This window comes from Erigeron canadensis, chromosome 3, assembly GCF_010389155.1.
Source record: "Erigeron canadensis isolate Cc75 chromosome 3, C_canadensis_v1, whole genome shotgun sequence".
NCBI lineage: Eukaryota > Viridiplantae > Streptophyta > Magnoliopsida > Asterales > Asteraceae > Erigeron > Erigeron canadensis.
In genome coordinates, this window is record NC_057763.1 from 17,506,281 (window position 1) to 17,524,677 (window position 18,397).

The 18,397-nt window shown below is 36.2% G+C and overlaps 1 protein-coding gene across 3 annotated transcripts in view; it reads left to right on the plus strand.

Annotated features, from left to right (window-relative positions):
* The window catches only part of LOC122590735 (EG45-like domain containing protein), a 31,540-nt gene extending 20,238 nt beyond the window's left edge, over positions 1-11,302 (plus strand). For 2 of the 3 annotated variants that reach the window (XM_043762911.1, XM_043762910.1), the window contains exon 3: positions 9,362-9,835. In XM_043762911.1, the coding sequence (XP_043618846.1) occupies positions 9,362-9,425 (64 nt within the window). In that variant the 3' untranslated portion in view covers positions 9,426-9,835. Of the gene's footprint in view, positions 1-9,361; positions 9,836-11,052 lie in introns of those variants that run through there. The other variant, XM_043762912.1, reaches the window with a different exon arrangement.
* The last annotated feature ends 7,095 nt before the right edge of the window (positions 11,303-18,397 follow it).

Below are 18,397 nucleotides of genomic sequence, written 5' to 3' on the forward strand. Positions count from 1 at the left end.
TTATCGGTAAAAGCCGTCAACCAGGTTATAATATATACGAGAATAAGAACCGACAATCTAGCTGAATACTAAATTGATTTTACAACCCATGCACTAAGTGCAACATACAAGAAAACAGAGACTGAATTTCCTACTACTATATAACAAAAGAGTAATACAATTATGAGGATAACATATGATGCGTAAAACACGCAATAACTCAAGCATAGCATAAATTAAACAAAAATGGAATTAAATATTTTTGGTATTTTCTAGGCTTATATGAAATAAATCACAAAAACAAGACGATAAATAAAAGGATAGGTAAAAGAATCCACCACCAAGATTCGTAAAGGCCAAGCCACCGGAATCAAGGATAAAGGAAACACTCCAACCCACCACTATACTTGATAAAGGTCTAAGCCACCACAAACACAGATAAAGGAATCGAAGATTTAAGATCTCACCACTATATTTGATAAAGGACGAACCACCACAAATATAGATAAAGGGATCACTCAAAACCACCAAGATCAAAGATCTATAAAGGTAAATAAAGATTTTTAAGAAATAGAGGCTGCTCTATTATTTTCATTTAATTCAATGTCCAAAACTGATTTTACAATGAGAGATAAAGCCTCTATTTATAGCCACAAAAACTATCTCCTAGGATTTAAAAAAATAATAATAAAATAAACAAAAGGTTGTCATGAGTAAAGGACAACCACTAATTTATTGGCCAATAGGAAATGGACAAACAAAGCTTCTAGAAAGATTTCTTTTGTAAGGGGACCCACAAACCGTTAGAAATAACGTGGCCACTCTCTCTTCCTTGTCTTTTTCTTCGACAGCAGTCATTCCTCCTTTATTGGACCCCACAAACAAACGACAGAAACAAACTTTATTGGGAAACTGGAAAGTGACATCTGGACTTCCACTGGAGACTTTATTTATGAAGCTTTCATCTGGTGATTGGAGCTGGTCACTGGAGCACTTCAGTGGTAATCATTTCTGGCTGCATCTGGAGACTCTTGCCACTGGAGAAGTGTTACTACTGGTGACTGGACTCGTTCAGTAAATACTTGTCTAAAATGCGCGACAACTGGTAGAATGAACATCACTTGTTCTGGTGGCATTATCTGGCCAGTTCTCTCCACTTCACTTAACTTCTTCAGTTCAATTGGGTTCTCTAGTTCATTTGTTTTCTCCAGTTCAATGAACCTGGACATTTATGCATCAATCTCCCCTTCTAAAGAAAGACTTGTCCTCAAGTCTTCGAGGTACTCATCCTCCAGATAAGGCATCAGATCACCCACATTAAAAATACTTGAAACTAACATATCTCCAGGTAACTCAACCTTGTAAGCATTATCACCAAATCTCTCCAGAATCTTGAATGGTCCTTCAGCTCTGGGCATTGATTTGTTCTTTCTTTTTCATGGAAATCTTTCTTTTCTCAGATGTACCCAGACTAGATCACCTGGAGCAAAAGTGGGCTGTTTTCTAGACTTGTTTGCTCTTGCCTTGTAATCTGCATTAGCTTTCTCAATTCTGTCCTTCACTTCTTGGTGAATTTTTTTGATTTCCTTTACTCTAGTCTCAGCTTCAATACTGGCCTTTGGTTCAATCGAAAATGGAATCAAATCAATAGGAGTCAAAGGATTGACACAATAACAAATTTCAAAGGGCGATTTAATAGTGGAATAATTAGGAGCTCTGTTGAAAGCAAACTCTGCATGAGCAAGCTTCAGATCCTAATCTTTCAAAGTCTTTTTTCACCAGTGTTCTCAACAGCATTCCAATCGTACGATTTGCGACTTCAGTTTTTCCATCAGTTTCAGGATGATGAGACATATTGAACATCCCATCAATCTCCATAATGTCTTCCAGAAATAACTCAGAAACTTGACATCTCTATCTGAAACAATAGTCTTTGGAATTCATGTAGACGAATAATTTCCTTGAAAAATAAGTTTGCCACTGCTGAAGCATCATTTGTAGTATTGCAAGTAATAAAATGAGCCATCTTTGAAAAAGGATCAACAACCACCATTACTGAATTTTTTCCCCTTTGGCTCTGGGTAGTGCAGCAATAAAATCCATGCTAAGATCTTCCCATGGTTGACTTGGAACTGGAAGAGGAGTATATAAACCCTTGTGAAAAGTTGCCTTCGCCTGGTGACAAGTTGGACACCGACTGATGATATTCTGAATATCCTTCAGTAAACTCGGCCAGTAGAAGTGTTCAGTGAGGATCTCTCTAGTCTTGTTAATGCCAAAATGGCCAGCCAAACCTCCTCCATGTGTCACCCTTATTAGTAAATCTCTGATGGAACCTCATGGAATACACAACTTACTATTTTTAAACAAGAAACCATCCTGAACAACATATGGTCCTTTCTGGTGAGCTTCAGTGAGACGATCAGAAAAGTCTGGATCAGCAGCATACAACTCATTAATGAAAGAAAATCCAATAACTCTCGCTTCCAGAATGGATAGCAACAAATATCTTTTTAGTAAAGAGCCCCTGCGTAGGTAGATGGTTCGAGCTGCCCTCCAAACCCAAGAAATTCGTGTAATGATTAACAAAAACAGATTGCACCTCCCCCCTTCATACGTTACTCCATTAGCATCTGTGATCATCTCAATACGACTCCTATGATTTTTTGCTTTAACAGAGTTATGAAAATAAGAAGAGTTAGCATCACCAACCTGTAGCCATTCTACTTTGGACTTTTGCTTTAGAAACCGCTCCTCATCCAGTAATGCATTCTTGTAATTATTTAAACACTCTGATTCTTGTTGACGTAATACAGAATTAGACGGATCCGCATCAATATCACGTTGGAATGCATCAAGTTGGTTGCGCAGAACTATTACTTTTTGATGAATATTTCCTTGTTTTGTAATCAGGTTTCGCATGGGAGTTTTCATCATTCGAAGCTTCTTCACAACTTTAAACATATTATGACCATCAACCTCAGTTTTCCACCCTTTCTCCACCTCATCCTTGAAACCAGATTTATGAACTAGGAAATTAGCAAACTTAAATGGCTTCGGACGGTCACGAGAAACACTTGGAAGTTTTAGGATACACAGTGAGTGATCTGATACACGATATGGATGGAAGATGGCAAAAGAAGACGGGTATTCAGTTATAAATTGGTTATTAGCCATAATTCTATCAATCTTCTTCAAAATACCCACACCCTTCTTTGGTTTCTGACTCCAAGTATAGTGTAGGCCAGAACTATTCACATCCATAACCTCTATTTGCACAACACAATCCTTGAATTCACGCATTCCAATATTGATCGTAGAAGAACCAGCAAATTGATCTTCCAAGTTAAGAGATGTATTGAAATCACCTAATACTGCCCATGGGTTATCACGAACAAAATTATGGTGCATAAATAGGTTATTCCATAAGGCTCTCCTGTTCTTGTAATGATTATGAGCGTAAATGAATGAACAAAAAAGGACCTTCTTATCGACTATGAAATTAATCTGCATGTGCATGGCTTGGTCAGTTTGAGAAAGAACCATAAGATCAACTATATCCGTATTCCATCCAACAATGATTCGTGTTCCTTTTGAACACAAATTACCATTCGACGTCCAATCCCAAGACTTGCAAATCATTTTACAGATATTAAATAACCAAGAAACATCAACATGAGATTCCATAATTGCACAAATATTTAAGCGATTTTCCGTAACCACTTGATTAACCTCTTTTTGCTTTAGAGGACGGTTCAATCCTCTTATATTCTACGCTGCAACACTACCCATTGGAACCTTTTTGACCGGGAATGCTTGCCCCCTCAGTAGTAGTTTTTATATTTTCTGTTCCTTCATTATGAGTAGTTGTGGGAGTAGTCGCTGATGCCATAAACTTAGTATTTTCAGTTTCATCATAGACCAGTTCCACATTTTCATCATCAGATGCTTCCCCAGATTCTAAAACAGACTCTAATCTAGCTTTTTGAGGATCTGAAACCCGCTCATTATTGGCCCCATCACCATAATCAGAAAGAAAATCATACGGGTTACTAGTTTTCACTGACGAGGTAGAAGAACCAGCAGCCTTATCACTCTTGGAATGATCAGGTTGCTTGTCATTTTTCACCACTAGTCTATAAATTTTTGTCGGAGCTTGTTTTTTCATTGGAAAGCCTTTCTTCTCTCTACGCCCTTTTACTACTTGAAACCCATCATCACTCGATTTGGCAGGTTCCTTGGAAACAACTTTCACTTGTTTAGGGCATTGAGCATCATCATGCCCAAAAATACAACAAGAAACACACCGGGGAGGCTTCCACTCATATTCCAATGTTACTCCAGACTTTGTGTGTCCCCCACCGTCCATAGGTGGAATTGCAATATTAAGAGACTCTTTTAACTCTTTATCAACTTGTATTTCGATCATTGCTCGCGCAAAACTACTCCTGCCCCAAGACTCGGTACACATAGCTGTTGTATATGTATCTAGCATTTTTGGAATACCTATTTTAGAAGCTAGCATACTAAGCCCATCATCAGAAAACACAACTAATGGAACATCATGTAATTTCACCCATATAGGGATAGAGAAAAGACCCTCCTTCTTAAGATCAATTGTAGGTGACCATGGTTTTAATATGAGTGGTGAATTGCGAATTAGCCATGGGCCATCCTCAAATAATTTGTCCATACCATCCTTCGATCCAAACTTAAAAAAGAAAAAACCTTTTGAGTTCATCATCACACGTGTCAGACCATATTTCTTCCATGAGTTCTTCACAAAGTTTTCAACAATGGGGTAAGTTATACGTTTACCAAGAAAATACCCATATAATGTATTCATATATCGATCAACAGTTTTCTTGATAGCTTCTAAAAGTATAACTATATCAAGATCATCAGTAGAACTGTCAACATTAATATGCCTGAAATTTACCTTAGAAGTTGTGTTTTGAGCCTCCACCACTTTTGCATACGAACTTGGCCCTGAATTGTGTTCAGGTTGGACACATTTCTCCTGTACATTCTTTTTAACCTCGGGCATGTGTAGAGGATATCCATATTTTTCGTACTCCTTTACTGTCTCTACATTCACATTTTTTCCTTTATCTATAACAGAATCCAATGAACTAGCTACTGGATCATTAACAACACTACTTCGTATAGGTGGCATTGTTGAATGAGCAGGAGCTTTTTCTTGTGTTCCATCTTGTCCAGCCATCGAAATAGTCGTTGCAACCGGAGCAGCTCCAGGAGTTTTGTTAGTGGTAGGGATACCACCACCCGATGGCTGATCATTAACAACATTAGTAGCAACAGTTGTCGTCCCCACCCTTGATCCAGTTGTACTCGTATTAGGGTTTCTGAGAATCCTGCGAACAGGTCCTTTCCCATCTATTTTCTTAATCTTACTCGCTAGACCACCACCTAAAGTGGTGTTTTTTAAAGCATTCGATCCCTCCATAACTAAATTACCATGAATAAGACATGCACACGAATAAACACGAGCAACAATTAAAGTGACTATATTAAGAATTGGTTCAGCGAAAAGAAACAAACCCTAACCCTAGAAAACCCTAAAATGTTAATCAGATCTTTTAATCAATTAATAAGCTCAATTGATCTAGCTGGACAAATCGAGTTAGCCGCAACCACAAGCTTGTTAATCAATCAGAAAAAGGAAAAAACGAATTAGGGTTTTGGCGACCAGAAAAGCAAAGAAAAAACCCTAAAAACACGAAATCTAAACTAAGAACAACAACTACCTATGATCAGATCACCAAAAGAGATACAATGACCACAAATAATCACCATAAGTAGCTAGAAATCACGAAGTTAGGGCTAGAAAAGGTGAAGAGAGCAGGTCGCCATTAGGGAGGAACATCGGAAAAGAACTTTTTCAAAAATAATTACAGTCCTTGCTATTTAAGGTGATTTGTGTTCAACTGCTATTTAAGGTGATTTTTTTTTGAAATTGGGGTTTTCTAGGATTTTAGAGTTTTCGTCTTTCATTATTGTTGGGTTTTGGTGTCTCGTGCTCTTTAGTGAAACATGGTGTGAAAAAGTTATGGAGGGTTCGCATACTCAAAAATCCACAAACATTAACAGTTGGTCAGCGGGTAGAATCAAAAGAATTGGTGGTAAAGGTAATGCTTAACCGATTAGATCTTATATTGAAAAACACAAAGAAGGGTTCAACTAAAAAGAAATCAGAGGTGGTGGTGCAACCTGCTAACATACCAACAAAGAATAGTGACGGTGTTCTTATTGTCAATAAAGGTAGTGGTTTTTATACGACTAAGGAAACTCCTTTAAAAGACAAGTAATATAAAGACAAGAGTGGTGCAGGCCAAAGCGAGAAGGTGAATACCAAGGAGGAGTCTTTAGCAGCATCTTATCAACAACCCCAAGTTGAGAAACAAACCAACGTCGTGGATGAGATGTAAGATAAGCCGCTGCCTTCACAAGTTGACTTGAATCGATCTAAAGTCTCGTTTGATGAAGCTGTTATCAATGATGTACACAAAGTTCATTCTGATGAACCAGTTAGAGAGGTAAATGATAGAAGCAACGGGTGCATGAAGGGAAAACTTCCTATACTGATAAGCTACAAAAAGTTCTAGAGAAGAACAAAAAAATTTTAGAAAACTCGAAGCAACGAAAGTAAGAGATGGTGTGAATGGTGTTCTTCCAAAAGAATCAGTTAGAGAGGTAAATGATCGATTTAGCAATACTCTTGCTGATTATTTTTTTGGTAAGCGTTTAGTTTTCCCGGTTGTTGATAGATTTCTGGGTAAATGGTTACCCCGATCAATATTATAACCACTGTAAGTCCCTCGGGTCTTATATTACTATCGCACCGAGATTGACTTAAGGATATGTCGAGGTGCGAAAATTCCTCGAGATAACCCACGGTTTTTATATCAACCTTTAGATGATATATATAACAATATATATATATGTATATCTATTTGCGTGAATATAAAGACTCGGGGGAATGGCTCTCCGGACGCACCTTAACAAACACGTGGTAATCTGCAGTCTACGAGCCGTTCGGGGGCCGGGTGTGTGTTTGCGGTTTGTGCACGAGACGAGTATCACCCACAAGACAAGACTATGTGTGTTCTTAGTTTTCTCTCTCTAAGATTTTCTCGTTTATCTCTCTACACTCTTGTTGAAACACGCATGAACACACACCCATATATATAGGCGCGGCCAGTAACACGCGTGTTTCTCTAGGCCTTTGGTCGGTTTGTGCGTTTCCCAAAACACGCAAACTGTTTTAGAGTTCTTGTGGTCAAGCATACTTTTGCATGTTTCCACAGAAACTCTCAAACCATTTGAGAGTTCTTATGAACAAGCATACTTTTGCTTGTTTCTTAGAAACTCTCGAATGACCATTTGAGTGTTCTTATTTGAACAAGCAAACTTTTGCCCATTCCTAAGAACCCTCAAATAACACTTAGGATATATTGACTTAATGTCTTTACTGCTGTCAAGACGCAGAACCGACATTACACTCAGAGTGAATGTCTTTACTGCTGTCAAGATGCAGAACCGACATTAACTCACTAATGTTTTAACTGCTGTAAATATACGCAGAACTAACATTAGCTTTCGACAACATTTCTACTTTTGTGAATACGCAGAAACAACGTCGTCTATATTACCTATTGGAAGTGTATATTTAATATAATGTTCATCCTGCTGTTAATACGCAGAAACACAATTATCTTAACTTCCCTTTGGAAGTAGATTAAGTCAATGACTCAACTGTTGTTAAATGCAGAAACACTATTAACTTAATGACTCTTTACATGTTATGTCTAAAACCTGCAAAATACAAATAATAAACAAACATATAAACATAAAAGGATCCCAATTGGATCAACAATATACCAATGTAATATTATTGACAAACGGTAATTACATGAAAATTACAAGACTTGAATATATAAACAAATATACTTCACATATCTAGAATGCTCATGTCACTGAGAATCATGCACTAGTCTCCCCATTGACATCAGCATCTAGATATGGTCTTCAAGTCTTCATATGTCATCCTAAGTGGTGGCCCAAAAACTCTGTCATCAGGAACGTCAGTCTAAGGTACTGGTACTGAAGTGCTTGGCTCAACTGCTGCAAGAATATCAACACTTTGACCTTCCCTTGCTCGAACCCCAACTTCTACACTTGGCTAAACGGCTGGAGGAACCATACTTTGTTCAACTCCTGATGGAACCCCTGCTTCTGCACTTGGCTCAACAATTGGAGGAACCATATTTTGTTCAACTCCTGCTGGAACCCCTGCTTCTGCATTTGGCTCAACAATTGGAGGAACCATGTTTTGTTCAACTCCTGCTGGAACCCTTGCTCGTACCCGTCTAGGTATTTCATCAAAGAATCTTCGACTGTCAGCATGGAGATACTCAGCCATACAAAACTTCACCATCCTTTTATAGACACCCTTTATGCCTACAAGGAGTTGCGAGCTTCTTAGCTGATGCCTATGTAATCTCTTCAAGTCCTTTCTTGATAGATTAATAAGCTCAAGTGGATCGTAGACTCTAAGCAACTCTTTGTGCCCAGTTGCTATTATTGACATAACAATAGCGGCTGCACTAAAGTAATCTACTTTCCAATACTCCATGTCACCAAGCATGTTTTGCGGCCACTTCTTCAAAGGAACCCTACGAACATTCTTGATCTTGTTAATGAATCTAACAATGATCTCTTCGCCATTTGTTCCTTGGGTGACACGCTTCTTTCTCGGAGTTGGTCTGAACATGAACTTTCTAGGATCTGACTCTCCACTCTGCTTGAGATGATTGTCATTCTTGATCCAGCTCTCAAACAACTTCGGATGGTTGTGATTACCAATAAGATTAAGCCCTGCAAGACCATAGAAGTCTGCCTTGGGCATTGAATTAAAAGCTTCAATGTTAGGCACAAGGTACTCACATCCATCAAGTCTCTTCATCATGAAGAGCCTCTTCTCCTTCTCCTCATCAAATGTCCAATTGAGGATGAGTTCTTGTAGACTTGATGCACGAGGATCTTTGACATACTTGAAATACCTATGTGGAAGAGGAACATCCAAAGTACAATATGGATGATTTAGATCTCCACGATAAACATTTGGTATGACGTTTATCCGTGAGACTGCTAACTACAATTTTAGCATCTTTTCCTGTGTATCTCGAAGCATTCCTTTATTTTATGGCTGGCGGTACTTTAGAAGCTAAAGACACATGATGTCTTAAGGTCATGGTATGTTATGGCTTGCACGAATCAGGATGATTTTTTGTACTCGTTATGTACATCAACTTCTGATTCTCATAAACATCTATTCCTTGAATGTGTATTCTCTGAACAGGTTTGGCATACAGTTCATGTTAAAGCTCAATTTTTGGTTAACTCGGTATGTTGGGATGATATAGTCTTGGATATGTTGTCCTTTGCACATAAAAACTCGATTAAGAATGTTGTCACAGAGCTTCTCTTGGCTGCTTCTATAGTACATTTGGCGCGAATGAAATTCAAGATTATTTGCTCAAAAGAAGATGTCACCAGATCAACTAGCTGCTCCTATTACTCATACTGTACGCTTGAAGCTTTTTACTTTTCGTTTCAAGAAGTCAAGAAGGCGGGAAGACTTAACATGGGATTTGCCTTCTTATATTACTCATGTTCGCTAATTTTTGTAATTTTTTTATTTGTAATGTATAGGCATAGGAGGTACCTATTTATTTGGATGTTGCACAAATTGCATCGGATATAATGCCAATCTAGTATTCAACTAGATTGTCTGTTTTTATTGATCTATATAATATAATCAGGGTGACGGCCTTTTACCGAAGAAAATCAAATAGACTTAGTCAAAACAGGTCTTCCAAGTGTAAATATTGTATAGATAAGAACTTGAAAGACTTTTATTATTTTAGGAAAAATAGGAGGAATTTGTTAGTCGAGAAAACTGAACTCACTCCAGTGCAAAACTAGAGTCCAAAACATTTTTCCGAAATAATATGAAATCCAGTGAACATTGTATAGTTAACTGGAGCTTCAACTCTATTCAAGATTTGACAAGAACTGAAGACATTCCAGTTGAAGTCAAAGACAACAAATGGAAGGAAGAAAAAATTCATGGCTCGAAGGCTAGTGAATGTTTTACGTGGGCCAGAAGTAGAGGTTTTACTAGTGTAAAGTACTTACAATGCTTTACACTGATTACGAGAAAAACTTTTTACCTTTACACTATTTTATCAGGACCATACACTTTGTCTGTGCTTAGAGTACAAGGTGTGTAAAGGGTGGCTGGTATAAAGTAAGACATGTCACTTCTAGAGTGACTTTATACCTTACTTTAAACAAGCATGTTAAGGAATTATCTTCAATTCCATAAATGCTCTCAACCTTATTTCTACGGAAAAGTTGATACCTAATATCTTCCTTTGCCTATAAATAGAAGTCTTTGTACAACAAAGAAGTAATTACTTTGCAAACCCTGACTTTGCTCTCTTGGTGAACTTGTGCAATATTATCTCAATTGTAAAAAGAAACATTTCACAACTTTAAGTTTTTCGATTGTTAAGAGAATTTCCAAGTCTTGCATTTCGAGGTTGTTAGAATATTTACATATTTGTATTATCTTGGTTCCACAATAACCTTGTATTTTATTTGACACCAATAAATAAAATACGTTAAAAAAAATACATATTGGTCTCACCAGTTTACTTAATTGTACTCATATTACATTGTCATTTATTTACTTGTTTAATACACTTAATAAGTAAACCTACCAGTAACTTGGTATATCGTTCACGGGCACTGACTTCAGTCGAGTCCAGTGAAATTATTGGAAAGAACTCACCATTGACATAAATGTGTCTTCAGTAATACCATATCTTGAGTTAGGACTTATAGTATGAGTACTAATACTAATATGCATGATATTAATAGAGAAGTATTGGTGTATCCTTTTAAATGAAAAAAATATCAATATTGTTGGTTCATCATTTTTATATATTGTTGAATATTTTAATTTACCCAAAAATTACTTTACAGGATATGAATGAAGAAGTTTTGGATGAAAAAAGAACGTGGCTTCATTTGATATTGTTATTAAAATTATTATGTTCTTTTGATATTGCAACTAGTCTTCATTCTTGTGTAAATCTAATGTGTAAATTTCAAAACACGAATCACCTATTTACTGACTACTAGGCAGTATACTCTTTTCGTATGTAATATAGTTTACTTTTAAAAAAATTATTAATTTAATGTACTTCAGAGTAAAAAAGGGGTTTTTTTGTCATCGTGTTGTCACATTGATTTTATAGTGGGTTAAGATTGGAATTCAAGATAGTTATTCCGAACATTGATTTTATAGTAGGTTAAGATTGGAATTCAAGATAGTTATTCCGAATAATTAATCTGTAAGAGTATTTGTAGAGCACTAATATTAAAAGTGAGCCCACTTGGAATAGCTTGCATAACAATCAGAATGTCATAATATCACACACAATGTTAAAAGACTTAAAAAGGTAATCAAAATTGTAATAACACGATTTCAGCACCGAATTCACAGATTCAACGGTGGATAGGATGTGTGTGTGTGTTCTTGGTGTTTTAGTGTGTGTTTTTTAGAGAGAGAGTGAGAGTGGAATGAAATGATTAGGATAAATGTGAGAAAAGGCTTACAAAAGTTATGATTCCTAAGGTTATGAGGGGTATTTATAGTCTAACTATACAATTATGCTAATTATCACAATTAGCTCCTCAACCTTAGTAATCATACACCTATGACTTAACTACAAGTAAGTCCTCTAATTCTAAATTACAATTTATCACTATTTTGGATTTCTAACATTCTCCCCCTTAGTGATATATTGTAAAGAATGAAGTACGTGTTATCTTGTCTTGTTGGAATGAATTTGATGAGCCTGGTGGTGAAGACAATGAGTATGTTTAATCAATTCTTGGTCTTGGACTTCTTGAAGTTAAATCATGAGGCGATTCTCAATGTTCTTTTTGAACAGAGAATAAAAAGTGTGTGTGTGTGTGTCTTGAATCTTTGAAGATTGTTGAATCATGAATTAGAGTTGTCTTTTGAAATGCGGAAGGTATAAACTTGGCTTTGATTCTTCAATCTTTGATTCTTGAGTGAATTTCAACTTTGGTAAGGAAGTATCATGAACTTGTACAAGTGTTAATGTATGACTTAAAGATCTTGAATGAAACATGTTGATGAAGACTCTTTTGAAGCTTTACTTCTTTGTCATGAATCTTCTAACCAATCTTTCAACTTTTTGTAGCTTTGATCTTTGTCACATTGACTTGAACACTTTGGAGAGTAAACATTTGAATGAAGTTTGGATAAGTTTTTTATGAAGTAATCATGCTACCCCTCAATACATGAATATAACCATATTGGAGCATCTTTAAACATTTGTTCCATCTTGAGAGAATATCCTTTCATCTTCTGTCTCAATCTTATCTTTGGAATCAATTTAGATTTCCTCTTTTTCAAAATCAAGAACTCAATCAACTAAAATCTAGTAAAAATTTGAGCTCAATTGACTGAAATGTTTTGAAAATCTTTGACAAGTTAATCTGAACAATCCATAGCTCGATTTTCATGAGAACATATTTCGGGGGCAAAAATTTGGAGTAAACTTGAAGAGACCTGAAGTACAAAATTTTTAAATTTCAATTTTATTTCTTTCACTTCAGTTTCAAACACAAACTTTTCTCCATAACTTTTCTGCATCAATTATTCTTATTTCTTCCCCAATTAATCATAATCTTTTTCTCCCCCTCATAATGACAAAGTTGGGAACAAATGTCATTATGCAAACATTGATTGATAAAATGCTAAACGAAATAACACAATCCAAAACTAGATGTATTGCACATGGAGAAATGTGACCATCAAAACAGCAACCCAAACCATTAGCCCACCCTAAAAAATCCTAAAGGTGACTAAAATGTAAGGTTGAAGTTGTTGGTACAAACGTTATAGTATGGTGTTGGTGTTTTTTGTGTTTGTGAGATGAGAAATGACACAGGATAAGAATAATCCGTTAACATGTTCAAAAATCAAAAGGATTAATGAAATGACCGATAGAAATGTATAACATTTTTCGGATTTCCTATGTATCATTGAGACATGCACCAAGCAATGCTCTAACATAGTTCGATCTGCGGCTTTTCAACCACGAGATTGCTTCAAAGAATATAAATCATGGTTAGTACAGCTGAAGCGTTCGATAACCACAATCTATTATCCTTAAAGACTTTTAGAAAAAAAATCCGAGGTCACTGTTAGACTTCTCATTCACTCAATAATCACATAAATGTAATTATGAGACCTACGTTCAACGTTGGAAAAGATGTTAGCATTGGTAGGATTTCCATTTGATCATCGTGGAATATCAAAAGAGATCACTACAAATGTTCCGGCTATATCACAAAGATAAGCAATTATATCACAAAGATATGACTCAAATGTGTCCTAAAATGAATAATGATCAAATTGATGACCAATCAAGATAGCTCTAGACACAACGTGATCAAATGAAGTCGGGGAATGGAGCAGAATGTCGCCCTTGTTCAATATTAACATCTTCCAAATGAAGAGTCAATAGAAATGTGAAAATCTCCGTGAGAAATGAAACAAGTATTTGTTAAGAAACACTTGAGTAGTTAGGTAAAGATGTGCATCGCTTCACTGGGTCTATGAAAACTTTTTCAATATCGAGATATCAACAAATAACATCCGATAGAAACGTGTTTTACCCGGCGATTTGAGAATTTATGGAAGGGTATCATTTCTTTTAACCCTTTTCTCACAACATATCACCTTAACCTCTCACTTTTCGACTTTACTCCCTCCATCCTATTTGCACTTAAAAAATCATCACTTAAAATACCTTCACTATCTAATGAAAGAAGTGAATACTCCGGGGTTAGAACTTATCAGCGATGATGAAGTTCATGGAGTAAATTTTGAGTAGAACTTAATTGCTCATGTCCAAACTAATCACCGAACTTCTTTTGATTGAAAATCATTGGAAAATCATCAAACGTGTGTATGGAAAAAAAAAATTTAAAACACATTTGAAGTTTTGAAAGATTTTGAAATCACAAACTCCCCCTTAATCTTATGCAAGAATAGATCAAAATGTTTTCCATAGAAAGGTGGAGCCAAAATTGGTTTTGTGAGATCAAAATGAGTAAAATCTTTATTGTGGTATTTTTTGGAAAATTGAGAGTCTAATGTGAACAAGATTTTTCAATTAAAAAAATTTTCTCGAACAACAATAATTCATAGTAAGACTGCTAGGGAGTACACAAAAGCGTTCAATCCTTCGCATCTTACATCAACAAGTTGGATGCAATAAAACATTTAAGCAAACTTTAACTCAATCAGTTGTTCAAGATGAGATAACTAAGGAGTACACAAAGGCGTTCGATCATATGCTTCTCATATCAACAATTGATAGTTTTTGAAAGGAAAAAAAACTTTATTTGAAAGCAAGCAACAAAAGGATCTTAAAATGTATAAACATTTCAACATAAATATAACATTTAAAAGTGGGTTACATCCAGAGTATATGTAAGCCTCTTTGAGATAAATAAAACTATGAAGCCCGGGTTACATACATTGTATATGTAAACCATTTTGAAAGAAAAAATCTTTTTGTTTGTTTTTCAAGATTTTCTATTTTTGTATTTGCTTTTATCTTTTCAAATTTTGTATTTTATTTTTCTAGAATGTATCAAGAACAAAATAATTTAAGGTTCAAGATTTAGTATGCCAAGCTTGGAGATAAGAAAGTTAAACCTCTTTTCATCCAATGGTTTGGTGAACAAATCTGCAAGTTGATAGTCAGTTCCCACAAAGTAGAGTTCGATGTCACCTTTCTCAATATGATCTTTGAGAAAATGATATCTAACATCAATATGCTTTGATCGAGAGTGATTGACTGAGTTGACTGCAATAGCAATGGCACTTTGAGAGTCACAATAAATAGGGATATGATCATATTTCAGACCATAATCAGTAAGTTGAGTTTTCATCCTTAAAACTTGAGCACAACAACTAGCCGCAACCACATATTCAGCTTCAGCGGTTGATAGTGACACACAATTCTGTTTCTTGGAAGACCAACTCACAATTTTATCACCTAAAAATTGTAAAGTACCGGAAGTGCTCTTGTGATCAAGCTTACAACTTGCATGATCTGCATCTGAATAAGCAGTTAGATTGAATCCAGTATCCCTAGGATACCAGAGACCTAAATTGGGTGTACCCTTCAGATAACGAAAGATTCGTTTCACAGCTTGCAAATGTAAATCAGTTGGAGCAGCTTGATACCTAGCACACATACATGTTGCAAACATTATATCTGGGCGAGATGTTGTAATATACAACAATGAACCAATCATACTTCGATATCTCTTTTGGTCAAATGGTTTCCCATTTTTATCAGCATTTATGTTTGTTCGAGCAGCCATTGGGGTAGAGATTGATGAACATGAAGTCATATCAAACTTTTTCAACATGTCATTTATGTATTTACCTTGTGATATAAAAATACCAGTTGGTAATTGTTTGATTTGAAGCCCCAAAATGTAGTTCATTTCCCCAATCATGCTCATTTCAAAATGATTAACCATAAGAGATGAAAAGTTTCGGCAAAATGTTTGACTGGTTGATCAAAAAATAATGTCATCAACATATATTTGGACAAGAAGAACATGCTTACCTTGTTTGCGAATGAACAAGGTAGGGTCAATTGTGCCTTTGGTAAAGCCACCTCTTAGTAAGAAAGTAGTGAAGGAGTCATACCATGCGCGGGGTGCTTGCTTAAGACCGTAGTGAGCCTTGTCTAACCTGTAGACATGGTTTGGTCTTTGAGGATCAACAAAACCTTCTGGTTGTTCAACGTAAACTTCTTCTTTGAGGTCACCATTCAAGAAAGCAGTTTTCACATCCATTTGAAACACAGTAAAGTTTTGGGATGCGGCATATGCTAAGAAAATTCGAATGGCCTCCATTCTTGCAACTGGAGCAAAAGTTTCGTCGAAGTCAATATCAGGTTGTTGGCAATAACCCTTTGCAGCAAGTCGAGCTTTGTTTCTTACAACCACTCCATTCTCATCCTTTTTGTTTTTTAATATCCACTTTGTTCCGATTGGCTCAGCTTTTCTCGGATTTGGAACTAATCTCCATACTTTCAGTCTTTCAAATTGTGTGAGTTCTTCTTGCATAGCCTTAACCCACTCTGGATCACGAAGAGCTTCAGGGACAATTTTGGGTTCGATGTTGCTGAGAGAAAGTGCAACAAGACACTCGTTTACTGAATTACGAGTAGTTACTCCGACTTGTGGATTTCCAATTATTTGATTAGTAGGATGATCTTTCAGCATACGTGACCGTTTGCGATCATGAGGAAGAGGATCTTGTTTTTGAATATCAACATCATCATCATTAAAACTTGAGTTTTGTTGAGAGATGGAATCATAGCTTGGTAGAACTGCTTCCTGAAAGGATGGATGATCAAAGTCAAGTGGCACATATACATTTGGAGTGTTCAATAGATTTGTTGTCTGAGTAAAGCAAGTAGGTTGTTCTTGAACATTCACTTGAGAAGAATTATCAGGAGAGGATGATGAAGAAGAATCATCAGAAGAGGATGAAGAACTACTACTAGAAGATGTAGCACCTTGCTCAGAAGAACTTGATGATGATTCATGATTGTTGTCAGGAACTGGATCATTGTTTGGAATTGGTTCAACGATGACTTGAGGTTCTTCATCATGAATCGGTTTGGAATTGTAGAATTCTTCAAAAAGAATATCTAATTCATCACTTGTTGGAGTTGGAAACTTCTTGAATTTTGATGATAAAGTAGAAGTCCTTGTTGAAGTACTTAAATCACTTGGATCATTACTTGTTGGTCGTAAACTTTCTTGCTCAAAACTCATGCCCGGCATCTCATCAAACCAAACATTCATTGTTTCTTGAATTGTGTTTGTTCGGCGATTGTAGATTCGATAGGCAATTGATGTCTTGGAATAACCAACAACGTAACCTTCATCACCTATCTTCTCAAATTTTCCAAGGTTCTCCCGATCATTTAAAGTGTAACAAACACACCCAAATATGTGAAAATAGTTGATGTTGGGTTTTCGTTTGTTAACAACCTCATAAGGAGTTTTCTCGAAACGCTGATTGATGATAGACCGATTTTGAGTGTGACAAGCAGTGTCAACAGCTTCAGCCCACATATTGGATGACAACTTGGAATAAGCAAGCATTGTCCTTGCTGCTTCCACTAGCGTTCGATTTCTCCTTTCAACGACACCGTTTTGTTGTGGGGTACGAACCGCTGAAAATTGGTGAGTAATGCCTTTGGATTTACAAAACTCATCAAAGACGGCATTCTTGAACTCAGTTCCGTTATCCGAATGGATGTAACGAACTGGAAGTTGAAGATTTACTTGAGTAGAATTGATGAAATCAATCAAAATCTGAGTTGTTTCATCTTTGGATGCAAGAAACTTGACCCAATTATATCTTGAATAATCATCAACAATAACCAAGATGTATCTTTTCCCATTTCGGCTTTGTACTTTCATCGGCCCACAAAGATCCATGTGAAGCAAATGAAGAGGTGCTAAAGAATTTGGAGATTTCTTCGGTTTATGAGAAGCTCGCTTAATCTTCCCAACAGCATAAGAAGGACAAATATGCTCACTTTCATACTTATAGTCCGGCAAGCCTTCAACAAGATGCTTGTTGACCAAAGTATTGATTGTTTGAAAATTCAGATGAGAAAGCCTTCTATGCCATAACTAAGAATTCTTTGATGTAGCCTTTGAAATGAGACAAATATTATCGGTTGGTTGGTTATCATCAAGATTGACGGTAAAAAGATTATCATCGCGGTCACCACAAAGAATGTCAACTCCATCTAGAGTTTGAACTTTGCAAAGAGATTGTCGAAAAAGAACTTGAAGATTGTTGTCACAGAATTGTCCAACACTGAACAAGTTATGACTTAACCCTTCAACATAGTGAACATTCTTGATGACAATTCCATTGCGTTCAATGTCTCCATAACCTAAGATAGGAGCGAAATTGTTGTTTCCAAATCGAACCGTTCCCATGAATCGTTCGATAAAGTTTTTGAGCAATGCTTTATTTCTAGTCATGTGTTTTGAACACCCAGAATCGAGTATCCAAACACAGATGGTTATTTCCTGCAATAAAGAAATTTAACCGACTTTAGGTACCCACTCGAAGACGGGTCCTTTGTGGTTAGTTAACACAGGCAGGGTATATAACTTAGGAATTGCATTCAAACATGCTTTAGAATCAGCATAAGCATTAACAAGCACA